Source organism: Pseudopipra pipra, chromosome 6 (assembly GCF_036250125.1).
Source record: "Pseudopipra pipra isolate bDixPip1 chromosome 6, bDixPip1.hap1, whole genome shotgun sequence".
Taxonomy (NCBI): Eukaryota; Metazoa; Chordata; class Aves; order Passeriformes; family Pipridae; genus Pseudopipra; species Pseudopipra pipra.
Window position 1 is genome coordinate 6,876,472 of NC_087554.1, and position 16,591 is coordinate 6,893,062.

Sequence of the window (16,591 nt, forward strand, 5' to 3'; positions counted from 1 at the left end):
TTATTCCTACGGTAGGAGTGTATTTAGCTAAACTTGCAAAAACCTGTGTGACAAGTGTTTGAAATGCCTTGCAATAATATTTCTATTGTTTTCTTATTTGTATTTTCTGTGTAAGGTTTTTGTGAAATGGCATATATAACCAACTTTTTCTATCTAAGCCGGGAGTAATTATTTATTTAGTAAGACTTTCAATTAATTGGAGCCAAGAAATGGAAAGCCTTCAATTACAAGAGTGAAAATACGGTATTTCCAAAGAGTTCTGCATGTCTAATATATTTATATGGAATATTTCTATCCAGCATCTTTGAAGTTGTTCTACATTAATATTTGATCTCTCTTTAAGTGCACACAGCACTAAATAAATTGACTTGCAGTCTATGTTTAAGAAAAATCTGCAAACGATTATCTCCCATTTTTTTGGTATAGATATATTATCGTTGGGATGCACATCACTGCTCTAAAAAAACAACCAACCAAAACCCAAAAAACCCTCAGACACTTCAAGATCAAGGTCATTTATCTGAATATGAGTGGGGAATGACCATGTGATATCTGGGGAATGACCATGTGACATCTAGCTGTAGGCTACCTGTACTGGAGTCACTCAACTGGGAGATGCTCTCCCATGCAAACATGGTAAAACACCTGGAGATGAAACCAAGGCGCAGCAGCACTCTGAATTCCAGCCCTACCCCCAAAAAAAGAGGCAGGGCAGCAATAGAATTAAAAAATAATTCCTCAGATTGCAAAATTTCACAAGTTTTCTTAAGATCATTCAACACTATCAGGCATAATTAGCTGCCTCAATGCACCAGTATCTTCCCCTCTATGCCACCCTGTATGTGTGCACATAAAAGGAAGATGAAACAAGTATTAGCTGCTGATACAAGACTATGAGGTGCCTGGTAGCCTGGGAAGGTTGGCTTTTTCTGGAAGAGAAAATGACAAACTAACTGGTCTTTTTATGACCTTTTCACTATTCTATAATAAGTATCCATGGTAACATGACTGTTCTTTCATGCTGGTATGTAGCATCAAAATAACAATAAATACTGATTTAAAATAATCTGAATGAATAGAACTTGCTGCCAGGTGTGCTGAAAAAAAGATACTAGCGTTAGGACACAGGAAGAGGAGTCAGAAATAAATTATTTTATTTTTTTTTGGCCGTGTATGTTGCCTTTTCTTCTTTTCTTCTTTTCTTTTCTCTCCCTTCCCTCTCAGTTTGTTATTGAATTTATTAATTCTATTTGTATGCCATGTGAACGTCTTGTTAGAGGACAATGCTAATTTTAAAGTCTTCCATTCATTTCAGTGAGTTTCTCTTTGCTTTGATGGAATCCAAAATTGCTCCTCAATAAGTAGCTGAATGCAATGACACACCAGGTTAAACTATGGAAATTTTTATTTTATGCTTGTGATGTATAGTATAGTTTCTGGATGCATTTCCTATGATCAAACAAGCACACAGTTGACCAAAACTCTTTCTTATAATGACCACACTTCATTCACTTGCAGACAAGTTTGTTTGATTGGGGTTTTTTGGGTATTGCATAGCCAGGTGATTCTTGTTTAACTATTTTACTTTCATGTGGTTTGCCATCAGATGAACTTCACTTGTGTCAAGGTAGGGAATACCTATCCTGAAAGCATCTTTAATCAGTGCAGATTCACTTAACTAACGATTGAGATCAGGTGAATACAAACAGAAAGCAGGAAAGGGGTATTTATTTCTCCGAAGGTCCAACTGGTTGTTTCAGGTGATGAAAGGCTTTTAGAGATGACATTAACGTTTCGAAGTCCTATTTTGGAAGCTATTTCCTCTGTTACCTTCAATTTGCTATGAAGGTGAATGTACACCTGATTGAAATAGTAGCTTGTGCGTTCCTGCTTTGCAGCAATGACACCTGGGCTGGGTGTAGTGACAGGCTGCTCAGGGGCTTGACACCTACCAGGAACAGCTCCCTTTCTCTGTATCACCTGTCTCGTTTATATTCACATCACACAAAGGCGCTAGCCGCAAAATACCGGCGGATTTTTCGCTGCAGGTTTCTCTTTATTTATTTTATTTTTTTTATTATTTTTTTTTTGACTTGCAGGAGGTATTTCTCGGCCGCGCCCCGCGGTGCCCTCGGAGCGGAGGCTCCGGGCATCCCCGTTCTAATCCCTGCCCGGCTGCCCCCAAGGGGCGCGTCCTGGCGCATCCCGGCGCATCCCGCGGGCCGCGCTGGAGCCGCCGCCCGCCGGCGGCTCTGCTCTGCCTCGTGATCCCATTCCCTGCGCTCGAATCCCGCTCGGCGCTCCCGGCTGGCGCTGGGTTTGCGCTGGCGGAGGCAGGACCCTCCCGCAGCGGGCGGGGCGGCTCCCCCGGCGAGGAGAAGTGCGGGAGGAGGAGACGGGGACAGAGCCGGAGCGAGGACCAGTGCGAGGAACGGAACAAACGGGGGAGCGCCAGTATGAAATTCATCTCTGCCTATTATTTGCTGCCTCTCTTTGCTGCGCTGGTCTTCGGCACTAGGTGAGTACCGAGAGCTATTTTCCTTAAGGTGCTCCTGCTTTGTTTGCTTTTTTTTTTTCAGATTTAGTGCTTCGAAGAGAAATAACACGGGTTTCTGCTTTTACTGGGGTATTAAGTTTAGAGCAGAGATCACCTGATTCTCATCTGTCCCATTCCCCCTCCCGATCCTCTGAAAGATACTGAGTGTTCTCTTGGTGGTTTTAGGCTTTTTGTTTGTTTGTTTGTTTAATGTCAAGAAAGAGATGCTCCCGTGTAACTTGACCCACAGCTTGTGGGATGTAACAAGACAGTGACAAATAAAAGCTTTACATATAGAACAGTAAAACCAGATAGACTCTCTTTCGTTGGAAAGAAAGGCAGACAGCTGAAACTGAGAACATGCTAACGTTTTCCCTTACAGAGGGCAAAAAAATTAGAAACACTTGAACAATCTTGTCTCAGTTTAGGATTCTCTATCTGAACATAGACCTCGGGGGTCTTGTTTGGGTTTTTTTCTACTGTGAAATGCAGGTGAGGTGTTGCAGTGTTATCTCAATGCCAGTAAACGTGTAAAAAGTTGCTGCAATCTAGAAGAATTCCTTTCTGTGCAAGTATAACAAATACGAGAAAATGCGAACAAAATCCATTTCAGCTTAAAAATAACACCTGCTCTGGCCATGCAGTGTTCTGATAAGATAGTGTGTTCTGCTCAGCTGCTGAGAGATAATATATTGTCCATCTTGTAGGTACAATATGTTCAGCAAAGAAAAGATAAAGCTGAGGCACTCTATCCCATTGTCTTGATGTACACAGATGGGAAGTTAATGTTGGGTGCAGAGCAGATCTATTTTGACACTGCTCTCAGTTCAGACTTCTCAACTTCCAGCTCCTTATAAGTAAATCAAGCTCAAATTTTGACTGTGGTATTGTTCTGCAGTGTAGGAATAATAACACAGTAATAAGTCCATAATAAATAGTAGTAAGTCCAATGCGTATTTCTCAGAGGATATATGGATGTATATTTTTCAGGGAAATGTGGTTTTTTTCCCCTTATTCTTGGTCTCTTCATGTAAATTCGGCATCAAAGCAGCTTCATGTTTTAAGGCTTAATTGTTCACTGAGATATAAAAGAAAAAAAAGGGGAAAAATGTCTGCTTGCTACATACTAGTAAGGGACAGCAGGAGCTCGTTGCTCTATATACACAGCAAATAACAACTGAAAATCTCTGAGTGGGAAAAAGTCTGAATGCAGGGAGAAATCCTGGAATCAGAGAGTTGGAAGGGACCCACAAGGATCATTGAAGTCCAGCTCCTGGCCCTGCACAGGACAGACCCAGGATTCCCACCACATGCCTGACAGCCTTGTCCAAACACTTCTGGAGCTCTGTCAGGATTCATGCTGTGACCACTTCCCAGGGGAGCCTGTTCCAGTGCCCAAACACCCTCTGGGATCAGGAAATTGTTTCAATTATTCAGTTACTTCCCTCCTTTAGAGTGGGTTGTTACTGGCAAAGAAGGAGTACTTTTTTTGGTAAAAATCCCTTCTGATTCGGGATTCTACAGTGCTGGTCCATATGAACCATGCTGATGTGCTTCAGAATATAAAACTCAGAGGGAAATTGTAATATATTGTGCTTCAGTTCTTCTGATTTAATGAGATGTCTGAGGGAACTTTCACCAGCAATCAAGTGTGAATTAATTCAGATTAATAATTTTATTATGCTCATTAAAGAGTGATGCATCCTTGGAAGAAAAGTTAAGAGGGAGAGGAAGCACCAAACCAGCTTTTGCAGATGTAGTTTTGTATCTTGTATGAGCTAGTGGAGATTAAGCTGCACTGAAATAAACTATGGAAAACTTAAAAAAAAAAACTGCTTGAACATTCATGGGAATCAAGGTATCTAGTGTAGAGCCCTGAAAGTGGGTCTTTAACTTCATGACCAAATATTAGTGGTTTGAAAAATGAAATGTGGCTCATTCTGTAAAAAAAAGAAAAAAAATTCAAGTCCCTCCTCACCTTTCAAAAAATAGTTGGAAAGAATATCAAGAAGTTGAAGTTGGCATGTGAATACTAATTATGAAAATTATGATTCTGAGGAGTGGAAACACTTTGATAAGAGTACAGTTTTGCAGCCCTTGATGATTTATGTTCTTATGTAATTGAGGGATGAAAATGATCAGTGTGAGAGTAATTCCAGTTAGAATTCCACCCAAGTGAAATATGTGTTGCAAAGTGAAGTTTTGGTTTTGGTGCCAGATTGGTTGTCCTGTTAAAAAGGAGACTGAAACTCTACTGTACAGTTGGAGAGTTACAAAAGTCTTGGATTACTGTCTTCAGCTTGGTTTGTAACTGGCTGTGTAGAACATAGAGTAATTTTTCAACAGCACATGCTTTAAGTTTAAAAACTGATACAGTGCTATCGATGTGCCATCTACTGGATTATTATCTCCTCCAGCAGAAGGCAGCTCTGTCTGTGGCAGTTGGTACTTGTAAATGTATGACTGATGCACTGGTTGGACCTAACAGAGTAGATTTGCAGGACTAGTTGTGTTTGCAAAAAGCCAAGTCCTGTGTGTGAAATTCCTGCTGTGTGAAATTGCTTAGCTAAGACAAAGCCTCAGCCTTGCAAGATGGAAAGTTTTCCATAGTAAGTATTTATTTTTATAACAGTTTCTGCTCTGTTTCATACACTGGTGCTGAAATCAGTGAGCACGGGACTTGCTGCAGAGGTGGACAGCTGATGTTTTTTGTCCCTTGTTGTGGGGTGATGCCATTTTCTTTGCGTTATGTCGTGGTGATGGTTTTGGAAGATCTCCTGTGGTGGTGCACGTCGTCAGGCCTAATTGCAAACAAATATGAACTGATGACTTTAACCATGTTAACACAACCTGTCACCTTTTCTTATTTGACAGTATTGTTAAAAAGAGGAAACTACACAGCTGTCACCGTTTTTCATAACTGTGTATAACTTCTAAGCTTGGTATAAAATTATATGCATAAATCAATGCCTATAAAATTACAGAAAGTTCATGGTTTTGAAATAAACCATCTTTTCTGCATTACCTAAGCTGGTTTTTGGTGTGGCTTTGAGACACAGTGATAACTCTAACTTGTATTTCCAGTTGGTTGTAGTGCAAAAGAGGTACTAAGATTGAGGTGTATTTGTCTGTCCAGTTAACTATGTATGTTTTGATGGAATACATAAAAATTACTACCCTGAAATTGGTCTCTCAAAATATAAAGGGGAATATTTTTGAAGGTGAATTTAGCTTTGTAAAACTATTCTGAAGTTTTTGGTTTCCTGTACACTTTTATATTTCCTTTGACATTTCAGTGTTGGCAGATCTAATGTGGTAGTTGTATATATGTTAATTTTTTTCAAACTGTGCTGGAGGCAGTATAGGTTTTTCGTAGAGCATCAGAAATGAGTCTCAGTGAATGAGTTTAGGGAGTGGACACAGTGTGCAACAGGCTCAGGGTGTGATTCTGTGGCCACTTGTGCACTTTTGTGGTCCCTGACACCTGAACAATCTGTCTGGAAAGATATTTGTAGAAGGGAATGCTTACATGAAGTCAGGCATTGGGATCAGAAACTAAGATTGGTGGTCCACATTATTTTATCTAATAAATTTTATCTAATTTATCTTCCCTACTTTTAACTAAAATGAAAGTTTTCTGAGTGTTACTTGAATGTTACTATTGAAAGGTGTATACCAAAATTTTTTGTTTAAATGACAAAAATGTGACTCCTTAGAAGAAGCTTGATGTGAACAAACTTTTCCTTTTTTTTTTTTTCTTTTTTTGTGACAGTGCATTTCTTTCTGGCCATATGTGAAATAGGACAAAGATACAAGACACTGAATAATTTGATTGAAGTAGGATGCTTAATAGCAGAGAACAGGACCATAAACCCAACAAGATGCACTTTAATAACAATAATAATATTTCCATTACAGCAACTCATTAAATGCATGTACAAACAACAGGGCTGTAAAAGGTAGAACTTTTTTTTAATGGTAGAGAAGTAGCTGCTGGTCTTTTTTCCACTGTCAGTCTTAGTACCCTGATGTTACAAAGCAATCTCTAATTCCCAGGCTTCAGAAAAATGCTTCCTCTGTGGTTTGTAGCCAGGACAAAACTACTGTGCTCATTTCAAGTTGCTTAATGAAGGTATGGTTGTTACCTTCAGCAGGCATCTGGTGTATGTCTATTGTTGGAAGTGATAGAAGTATAATGAATCTGCTTATCAAGCTTGAGAACCTGACATAAGTGATTGGTTTGGGTTTTTTTCCCCAGATATATTTTCAAGGTCGACTATTTCCTCTGCATTTGTTGCCTTAAGTAATTATTTTTTAAGGGAAGTGAAAATAATATCTTTCCCTCCGTTCAGATAAAGGTGTGTAAAGAACTCAGTCTGAGACCTGAGGAAAGATAAAGAGGAACGTATTTGGCATTACTGTACTGGGGTGGAGGAGGAGAAAGTTGAAAATCCTTGTTTCTAGTTTTCAAGATCATTTAGAGCTATAATCAGGTGTTGAAAGTGACTGTCTTTCATTCACACTGATACGAGAGTAGCTGGAATTCTGCCCCTTCCTGGACTTTGAAGTGGAAGCAGGAGGCTCAGGCCGGGTGCTGATGCTCTGGGCTGTAACCACGCCATGGTTACAGTGTCCCTGGCAGGAAGCCAGGAGCTATTCTCGCTCCTGAGAGCTCAGGCCAAGGTCCAGCAGTGTCCCTCTTTTTCCCCAGGGCTGAGGATGAACTCTGCAGAGTGCTAGCAGGCTGCTTCTTTAGCAGAAAACACCACGCGTTTTTTACTGTAGGTTCTTAATTTTATTCTTTCAGGAGGGTAATAACTCTACCATTTGTCTCCTGCTTAGAATTCAGGCTTTTTGCTCTCTGAGTTTTCTGGGCTGTGAAAGCTTTCTGATTTCTGCCAATGTGCCTGATGATGATGCTTGTTTTGTTAATGGCTTGTAAGGACTTATGTTTGAGGTACAGAAGTAGTATTTAGATACGGCTTGTGGTGTGCTATAGCTGAAGAATTATGTGCTTTTGTTGTGGACTGTGTTTAAGCATAATGGGTGCTTAAACCGGTGGTGCAACTCCATTTTTTTTCAAGGAATGTGTTTGGCTTAATGGTTTTATTTTGATGACTTATAAGCAAGTGCCTAATGCAGCAAACTAGAAGCTACTTGGTGAAAGAAGGATTTCCTACTGAGAGGAAAGTTTTGATATATTTAAAAAGAACGAAGACCTAGCAACCTCCCATAAACAAACAAACAAAACCTCCAAACACACAAAACCCCCATCAGATAAACCAGACAACCAACCAACCAACCCAAAAACCCCACACCACCAGATGTGTGTGCAGGAGGAGCTACTTCTGCTTCACCTCCTGAATAAAGTAACCACAATTTTTTTTTTTTTTTTTTTTACTCTATATGTCTTGGTGCGGAGAAGACTTTAATTTTTAATTTTTAAAAAGTTTCAAATTTTATGGAATTTTCTGCTGTTTTAGGACTAACATTTGATTATGAATGATACTCTTGGAAATGTGATACTTACTATGTTATTTTATTAGCTGGGCTAATACATTTAAAGGTGCTCCCTATATCTAAAATCACCAACTTAAATTAAAAATCCAGAAAAAAAGTAATTTTTGCCAGAAAAACTAAAAAATTTTTTTTTGTGATACTATATCACTTATGTTTCTGACTTCTGGAAAGTGAAAGGAAGAAAAAGGCAAAAACAAGAAGGAAGTGAGGGAAAGAAAGGGTGCCATAAAAACTTTTGTAACCTTCACTAAAGACTCATTTTAGATTTGATCTAATCTAGTTAATATATTCCTGAAGTTCCAGGTGATCTCAGATAAATCTTGAGGATCTCTAGAATTCTGTCTAAATGTAATAGAACAGCTGGAATTCTGCTTGTTATTCTATGTATAATGCATTTCTGCTCAGGAGACTTACTTTTGACATTTTAATGTATTCTTTGTGTTTAGAAAAATTAGAATGCTGACACTTTCCTGTTTCTTTCTCATTTATTAATTTATAGTTAGGACAGGATATAAGGATATCTTAACCTAAAATTGTAATCCCTTTTTCTGTGAGATTGTGTGTTCAGTATTATTTTCTATATTTAATAGAAAACTGTTCACAGATAGTAATCCTTATGATGTACCACTCTGCAGACAAAGAAATCTCATTTATGCCACTTGTCAAAAGCAGTGTTTCTTCCCATTGTCTAGTTTTTCACAATGGATGTGCCATCTGCCTTGTAAAGAGTCAGAACTGTAAATATTCTCTGCGTGGAAGTCAAGTAATATGTTTGTCAGAAAGCATAAAGATTTTTTTTATACCATCCTTCAGTCCTAATATTGTGCAAGGTGTATTGTTATATTTGCTATTTCAAACACGTTGGAGGGCAAGTCCTTTTAGAAATGCTGAAGAATAAATATGACACTGCATGAAATAGCAGTTTTTGTGTGCTATTATAGGGTTTTTTCTCCCTTTCCTTCTTCTGCTATTACTTGCTCATTTACCCCTTACCTCACATTATTCCTGTGTTTATCAATGTTTACTTTTGTGTGTGTTTTGTCTTTGCAATGTTTTCTGTAGTGTTCCCTCTTAAGTTTCTGCTGTATTTGTTGATACAAACAATACTTCAGTCAACCATTAGAGAAATCAATACGGGAATCTTACATGCTGTGGGCAGAATTTCTCAATATCTTGCTTGTCAATACTGATTAATAGCTTCGATGGAAAGAAGTAGAGAAGTGTCACAAAATTCTGGTGTGTTTTGTCTCCACATGCTGTCTCAGGAAGATAAGACTTGTTTGCTGCCAGCTAGTGTATGTTACCAAAAGTGTTATTTTCTCCATCCATTTACATATTCTTATTGCTGTTATTTATGAATTATCCTATTTGATTGATTTATAGTCACAGTTTCCTTGTAGGAAATAGGTGGATTTACTTTCCATTTGCCCATTATGAAAGTGGAAGCTGGTTGAAAAACACATTTACCGGACAAACTGCAGCCCTTAGAAAACGGAGGGAGCATTTGCTGAGTCACATCTAATTGCAAACTAACACCTTTCCCTTTTAGTTGGAAGTGGGGCTGGAGGAGAACATCTTTCTAACATCTCCACATGAGAGACTTCCAGGCCACCACAGTTCTACCCAGAGGGATGTGTCATCACTGGCTTTGTTGCTCTGCCCTTGCTTAGAGAGCATCAAAACACCTTCTGTGCAAGAACAGGCCAACAGGGCTTGATAGTGGGGCCCAGTCTCTGTAATTTCACCGTGATGAAATGACACTTTAACTTATTTCCAGTAGTTTTTATGGGTGTTTATTAAACTTGTTCTGGTAGTGGGAGGGGAGACAGATTACCTGGTGCTGTAAGGGGTAAACAAAATAGCCTATTCATGCTTTATATTGTCGAATTCTCAATACTTGACACAGTTTTTCAGGTGACTGTGTGATTTTGTTGATATGAATGAGTAAACAGGAGTAGGAGCTTGAACTTTGTACCTCAGAATTCCTTTGTGAACCAACACTAACAATAAGCCCAGCAATACCCTGTGCCCACCTTATGAATGTCATCCTCTTCATGTCTGAATGATTTTGCAGCCATATGTTTGTTCCAGGCTTGCCTGTGGCACTAAACAAGGAGGAAAAACAAGATTTTACTGAAATGTGGAAAAGAAAACAAAAAAAAACAGTGTGGGAAAGCTGAGCTGAAAAGACTGAAAAGCAGCCGTGCTGTGCTCTGGGTATCATTAGATGGTTGAGGAAGTTTCCTCCTCCTGAGGCAAAATAATGAAATGTGTGCAAAGAGAGACACTCCCTTGAAAACAGAGAAATAAAATCAATTTTATTACTGCTTCATTTAGTGGGTTTTTTGTTAAGAAATATTTTTGGGGGGGATTGAAGCTCAGTGAGGGTGTAAATCAAACAACTGTGTTTAGTAGCTGGACCTTTGAGCTGCTTTGCTGAAACCGATCAGTTGATAATTAATTCTTGTTTTCTGTGCCAAAAAGCCCGGAATATCCATTGTATTCTTACTACTTATCAGTGACTGGCATAGTCCATCAGCCCTGCTGTGCTTCAACCCCTCTATTCCGTGGAGAGTACGGAGCCTCCTGGCATGTGCACTTCTGCAAACAGGTACTGTTGAGTTTTTTGTTGGTTTTGATTTGTTTTCTTCCTCCTTCTGTGAGGGGAACTAACCGTTTGCCAAGGGACCAGATATTTTAGAGAGGCTTAATATCTGTAATCTGCAGTGGATTTTCTTTTAAGCGAGCTGAACAAGTCAAATCTGACCCTTCTTGAATTTCAAAAGGGAACAGCCTGTTGACTGCACTAACCTTTTGAAAATCCGAATGGAAACGAGAGCTATAGCCTTTGAAATGCAAACTGTTGTTTAGGTGCTGATGTGTATGGGGGGGGTACAAAACCGTCATGATGGTCGGGAAGACATCCTGATCTCTTTTACAAAGTCTAGGCTTGCAGCTTTCTTTGTTTTATTCTCGGCTGAGGAATAAGGTTATTTGGCTTAATGCAGATGGTAAGGCTTGGGAAATTAATCTGTAACCATGGTGCCTCAATGACAATGGGGTGAGGGGGGGTCAGAACCCACCACAGCATTGCTGCTCCCCTTCTGTTTCCTTCATTAATCATCTTTAACGTGTCAACCAGTGCAGCCTGGCTGTTTAATTTGGTGAAAAATCAGTCTCAAATACTGTTTTCTGTGAAATCTCTACATTCATATATGAATGATGTGTGAAAAAAATACTGTCCTGAAGTGCACAGATAGTGAATAGAGACTAATCTGCAGCTGCTTTTTTAATTTACTTGTAAAACAACTGTCTGCTCTTCAGTGTACACAGGTGTGCTGTATTTGGCTTAGGAAAGCTTATGAAAGCAGACATTTAATATATTTTATTTCTTCAACTCACACCTCTGTTCCTGTTTCAAATATCCTAGTTCTTTCCCTAATTTCTACTCAGCTGGAGCTTTTTTAGCTCAAGGGTAGATTGCTATCTGTTCTTGGGCACAGAAAGAATTAAAATGCTGCGAAAGCTAAATAGTAAGATCTGTTTTAAAGAAATAATAATCAGTTTCTTCAGATGGACTCAGAAAAAAACTTGCATTTCCATCTGCTTTAATGTCACAGTGTGTGGTATTGCTCGTTTCATATGTACCTAAACTGACAAAATTTAAATAGCTTCTGAAATAGCTAGGAAGAAATACAGGGCATGTATACCAGAACTAAAGGTTTAAGGATAATATTTCCTCTGTATAGACAAATTGCCCATCAATGGCTTATAAAATGTAGTTGCAAAGGCTGAAGCCATTCCCATCAAATAGGTGATCTGCAGAAGTTGATACTGCAGTCAGGTTTATGTATTTTACTGTTCACCTACATCATATGTTCCTTTGTTGCTTAATCTTGGTTGTGTCACACATTAAAATGGTACTTTTATATGTAATGGAAAACTGTTCCAAATAATGTTCAGCCATTACAGGAACACGGAGTTTTTGTCGCCCTTGCTTACATCCGACAATACCTTTGAAAAATCAGTATGGAATACTTTAATCTGCCTTAAATCTTTCTGTGTTCTAGAGAATAAAATGATCCTTAAGGTAGCTTGTGCCACTGCTGTAGAAGAATATTCAATATCTGTAGCAGACTCATTCTTGTGAATATTTGCAAGGACCCACCTGGAGAAATAAGTAGATGTATTTTCAGAAATTCAGTTGCCGACTGGGCTGGAAACAAACATCCATATCCAAGCAATTCCCTCAACCACTCGATTTTCAAGGAAATTACTGGGAAGTTTCACTTCACAAAGTCAGAACTGAGAAGTTGCCAGAGCCATTCTCAGACCTGATAGGATGAGATAAGATATCAAAGGGGTGATGATGGGAAAACAGGCTAATTTCGATATCTGTTGGAAGGAGGTAGATAAAAAGGGATGTTATGAGCTGAATGAATAAGTTGAAATATTGATGTTATTCTATTTATCTGTATCTTACCAGGGGCTGACTGCATCTGGATGCTGCTCTTTCTAAACAAAGATAAAAACCAAAAATGCTGTATGTGTAGTGAGTGAGAAAATATTGGAGGGAAGAAGACTGGTTAGGCTCTCCTTGTTACTGCTCAGGACTTAGAAATTATAATATTGGTGTAGCTTTAATTCTTTCAAACAAAGGCATAAAGCTAGTTTTAAAAATATGGCTTCAAAGCCTCCTGATAAGAAAGCAGTAAAAAGCTAGCACTTTCACTTCAGTTTTAGGGCAATAGAACAGATTCCTCTTGTGCTACAGACACTTTAAACCTCATAGGTTATGTACACCTAGTGCTAACTTAAGGGTAAATCTTCCAGATAACACTGTTTTATAGTGTATCTCTGTGTGTGTCTAAATCTTAGTGCTCATTACTTACCAAACAGTAATGAGGATGGAGAGGGCTCTTACCTGATTCTTGTTAATGTAATGAAGAGGAACGGCTGTGGGAAAGTCTCCTTATCTGGAGTAGATGCCAAAACATCATTGGGAGATGCTCACAAAAAGAAATTAAAAATTGCAAGGTGGTATCCAATTCCATTGGTGGTTTGTTTGGGGTTTTTTTGAATGTAAAAAGATCTCTTTTTGTTCAAGGGAAAATACATAAATACGGACAGTGTATGTGCCTATGTGTGAAAGGTTTCTAGTTGTAGAGACATAATTAAATATGAAAATTTGATTTTTGGCTATCTTTTTTCAGTGGCTTGAATATATATTTGTACATATTTGTATACACATACATCTGCTTCTACAGAATGAAATATTTCAAAACAACTGAATTTTTTTTTCGACAGCTGAGGCACCACATTTGGTTACACTTCTTGCAGATAAAAATACCAAATTATTTCTACAGATAACACTGTTGGGTTTTCTTTTAATATCCTAGTACTTCCTTTAAATGCAAGAAATCACATTGGAGACAAGCATCGTTTCTGGAAAATACATTAACCTGGAATTATTCTGCCAGCTTGCATTTCTGGTTGGACAGTCTTGCACTTCAGTGTACAAAAAGATATAAATTTTGTGTAGATTCCTTGTGTTTCAACAGAATATTACATTTATGTTGGTGATAGCTGTCATTATAGCACTGCTGAGAGAGAAACTTGAACAATTGTTGTCCTGTTAAAAGCTCACTCAGCACTGATTACCTCGGTGTGTGTTTCTTGGTGGCCTGGCTGTCAGTGTAACCTCCTCTGACACATCCAAATAACTCCCCTGGGGATGGGAAACAGTGAGTGCTTTTGCAAAGTCCCTCTTCTTAACTGGCTTTGAAGCTTTTTCAAATTTTACATTGCAGGTAACCTTCCAAATCTGCTTTAGAGAAAGATCTCAGCCTTTTCAGACCTCAAAAGCTTTTATGTTTCACCTAAACATGAGGAAGAACTTCTTTACTGTGCAGGTGACTGCACGCTGGAATAGATTGCTCAGAGAGGTTGTGGAGTCTCCCTCACTGGAGATATTGAAGAAATCTCTGGATATGATCCTGGCCAATGTGCTCTAGGATGACCCTGCTTGAGCTGGGAGCTTGAGCTGGATGACCCACTGTGGTCCTTTCCAACATTACCCGCTCAGTGATAATGTGAAAGAGGAGTTTTCACTCTTTTACCATCATTTTGTTACTTGGAGCACAGTTTTCACTGGACATAATTTGGAATAGGTGATGTGGTCTGTGTTGGACTTGAGATATTTTTATTTGTGTGGAGGAGAAAGGTGGGAGGATTTCTTTTCCTGTTTGCTTTACTTTATTTCCTTCTTCCAAGAGAATTAATATACAAAAGTTGATTTAAGGGGAAAAAGTGATGAAATCTTCCCATCATGAAAAGTGGCTATGGATGTTTTGGGCATTTGATTTGGATTTTCTGCTTGGCACTAGTCCAGGGATCATTCTTAATATAAAAGTTTTTGTCACTTGTGTTATGGAAGTGATCTTTTACTTTTGATGTGTTTGGTATCCTGAAGGATATTGTTCTTCAGCAATTTTATGGTTTTTGATTTGGACAAAGAGTACAGGAGTTAACTGCCCCAACCTCCTGGCATCCAAACTTGGAATGGCACTCAGGTATGCAAAACTTTCTGACTTCTCTTCCTTTTATAATTCTTTGAGAGCAATCTTATTCTGGGAAATAAAAGACATTCTTCTCTCAAGTTTATGGGTTTTCTTTTTATTTTCTGAATTACATTTATGAAAAGTTTGCCCTTAATGGGTACTGGTTGGGTGTTATAGTAGTTTTGTACTAGTGTCCCAGGTACACCCTTAACAACTCTTTTGTTTATTACTTGAATATTTGAAGCCTTTGCTTTAAAAGTTGTTTTCCTTTTTTTTTTTAATGTTTTCTGCAGAGAGTGGTTCATAGGATGTTGCTATCCCTCTGCATAACATGAGCGGTGAAAACACAGCACTCATCAGATTAGTACTGATCAGCTTGATAATGTGCTTTCTAATGTGCAAAAGTGAAGAATGCAGTCGTGGCAAGGGCCATTTCTCTTAGAATTCAATAGGCAAGTCAAAAAAAAAATCTGATGTATCTGTAAGTAATTGGGCAGTTGCATGTCAACAGGAAGAGCTGCACATCGGGGTTGAAGGATGTCTCTGTTGCAAATTGAATCTGGATATTTTAATGTTCAAATTTTGGCAGGATCTGTGCCCCTAAGAAAAGAAGAAAACAATGCTCCTATTTAAGAACCGCTCTCTGAGGTCAGTGGCTGCATTGTAATGTCAGAGTCAGGGTAGTCCCTTCCAATTAATAAGCAAGAAATGCAGTGCTGTGTTTCAGAGAGGAGCTGGCTCTGATCATCAGCTGGCATCTGCAACTTTATTCCAGCTACAGATCTGGCCATCAACCAAATGGAGACATCTTTTAATTGTGAGCATTGTATCTTTGCCAGCTCAATTAGCGCTTCCAACGCTTTGATCCAAATTGGTATTTAAGACTTCATTCGAAGGCTGAGCCGCACAAGAACAGCCAGCATTTAACATCAACCACCAAAAATAATCTCAGGTTACCTCTTGTTTTTCAAAACTGAACGAGCCCCTGTGAGATAACAGCTGCACACAAAACTGTGCAGGAATATGTGCAGTTTTCCACCCTTCCGGACTGTGTTCGTTTGGTGTGATATGGATCAGTTTAGTGCCTATACCTGACACCTTTCTTACTCACCTGCATAGCTAATTCAAAAAGATTGCCTATTTCTTCTGCAGCAGGCAAAAGGCATAGGGGTGGATAAGAGAAAATCAGGTATTTATATGGAATGTAATGATATCTAATACCTCTCTTTCTAATCTCTCGTCTTTCACTAGCAGAGAGTGTCTGTGCTAAGAGTAGACTGTTTTACTTGTCTAAATAAACTGTATTAGCTGAGTCTACTTTCGTGCATGGTGTTTATGTTTATCTCAAGTATTTTCAAAATCTAGAAACATTATTAAGCTGTCAGTAATATTCCCTTATGCTAAGTCAGTGGTGAAGGCACTAGGAGCAAGTATTTATCCTGAAAACTTTAGGGTGATTCGTGTAGAAACACATTTCTGTTTGTTCCAGCAAATGGTATGAAGGCTATTAGGTCAGAAATTTACTTGTCTTTGCTACAGAGCATTGTCTGGATGGAATTAAACCCAGGATCAATCTCACACAAATACAACTGACCCAGTGGAACTAGATCTTGTACCCACACTTTTGTTTTTCTGTGGTCCAGTTTGTCAGATGATCTTAAGTTTATCATTCTGCACTAGAATCCCTATTATTCTTACAGCATTTAATGTCATGCTATTTTTCTCTCCAAAGGAATTTATGGAAAGAGAATAAAGAAGAAAGGTTTTGGATGAGCAGAATGTGTGATGGAAATGATTGACTCCAGCATAAAAATGCTGAGAGGAACATAATGAGAAAGAATCCCTGTTTTCTTCTTGGATTATTCAACTGACCTTAAGAAATGACCTTTATAAATGTAGGTTTTTTGATAAATGCTGCCAGAATCATCTAAGCAGTTTCATTAGGGCTGTGCTTTGAAGGGTAACAAGCAAAACT

At 38.6% G+C, this 16,591-nt stretch overlaps 1 protein-coding gene across 2 annotated transcripts in view; it reads left to right on the forward strand.

The window, feature by feature from the left end:
- The first annotated feature begins 2,200 nt into the window (after positions 1-2,200).
- Positions 2,201-16,591, forward strand: part of LUZP2 (leucine zipper protein 2) — a 132,610-nt gene continuing 118,219 nt past the window's right edge. The window contains exon 1 of one of the 2 annotated variants that reach the window (XM_064657198.1): positions 2,201-2,518. In XM_064657198.1, the coding sequence (XP_064513268.1) occupies positions 2,457-2,518 (62 nt within the window). In that variant the 5' untranslated portion in view covers positions 2,201-2,456. Of the gene's footprint in view, positions 2,519-10,567; positions 10,668-16,591 lie in introns of those variants that run through there. The other variant, XM_064657199.1, reaches the window with a different exon arrangement.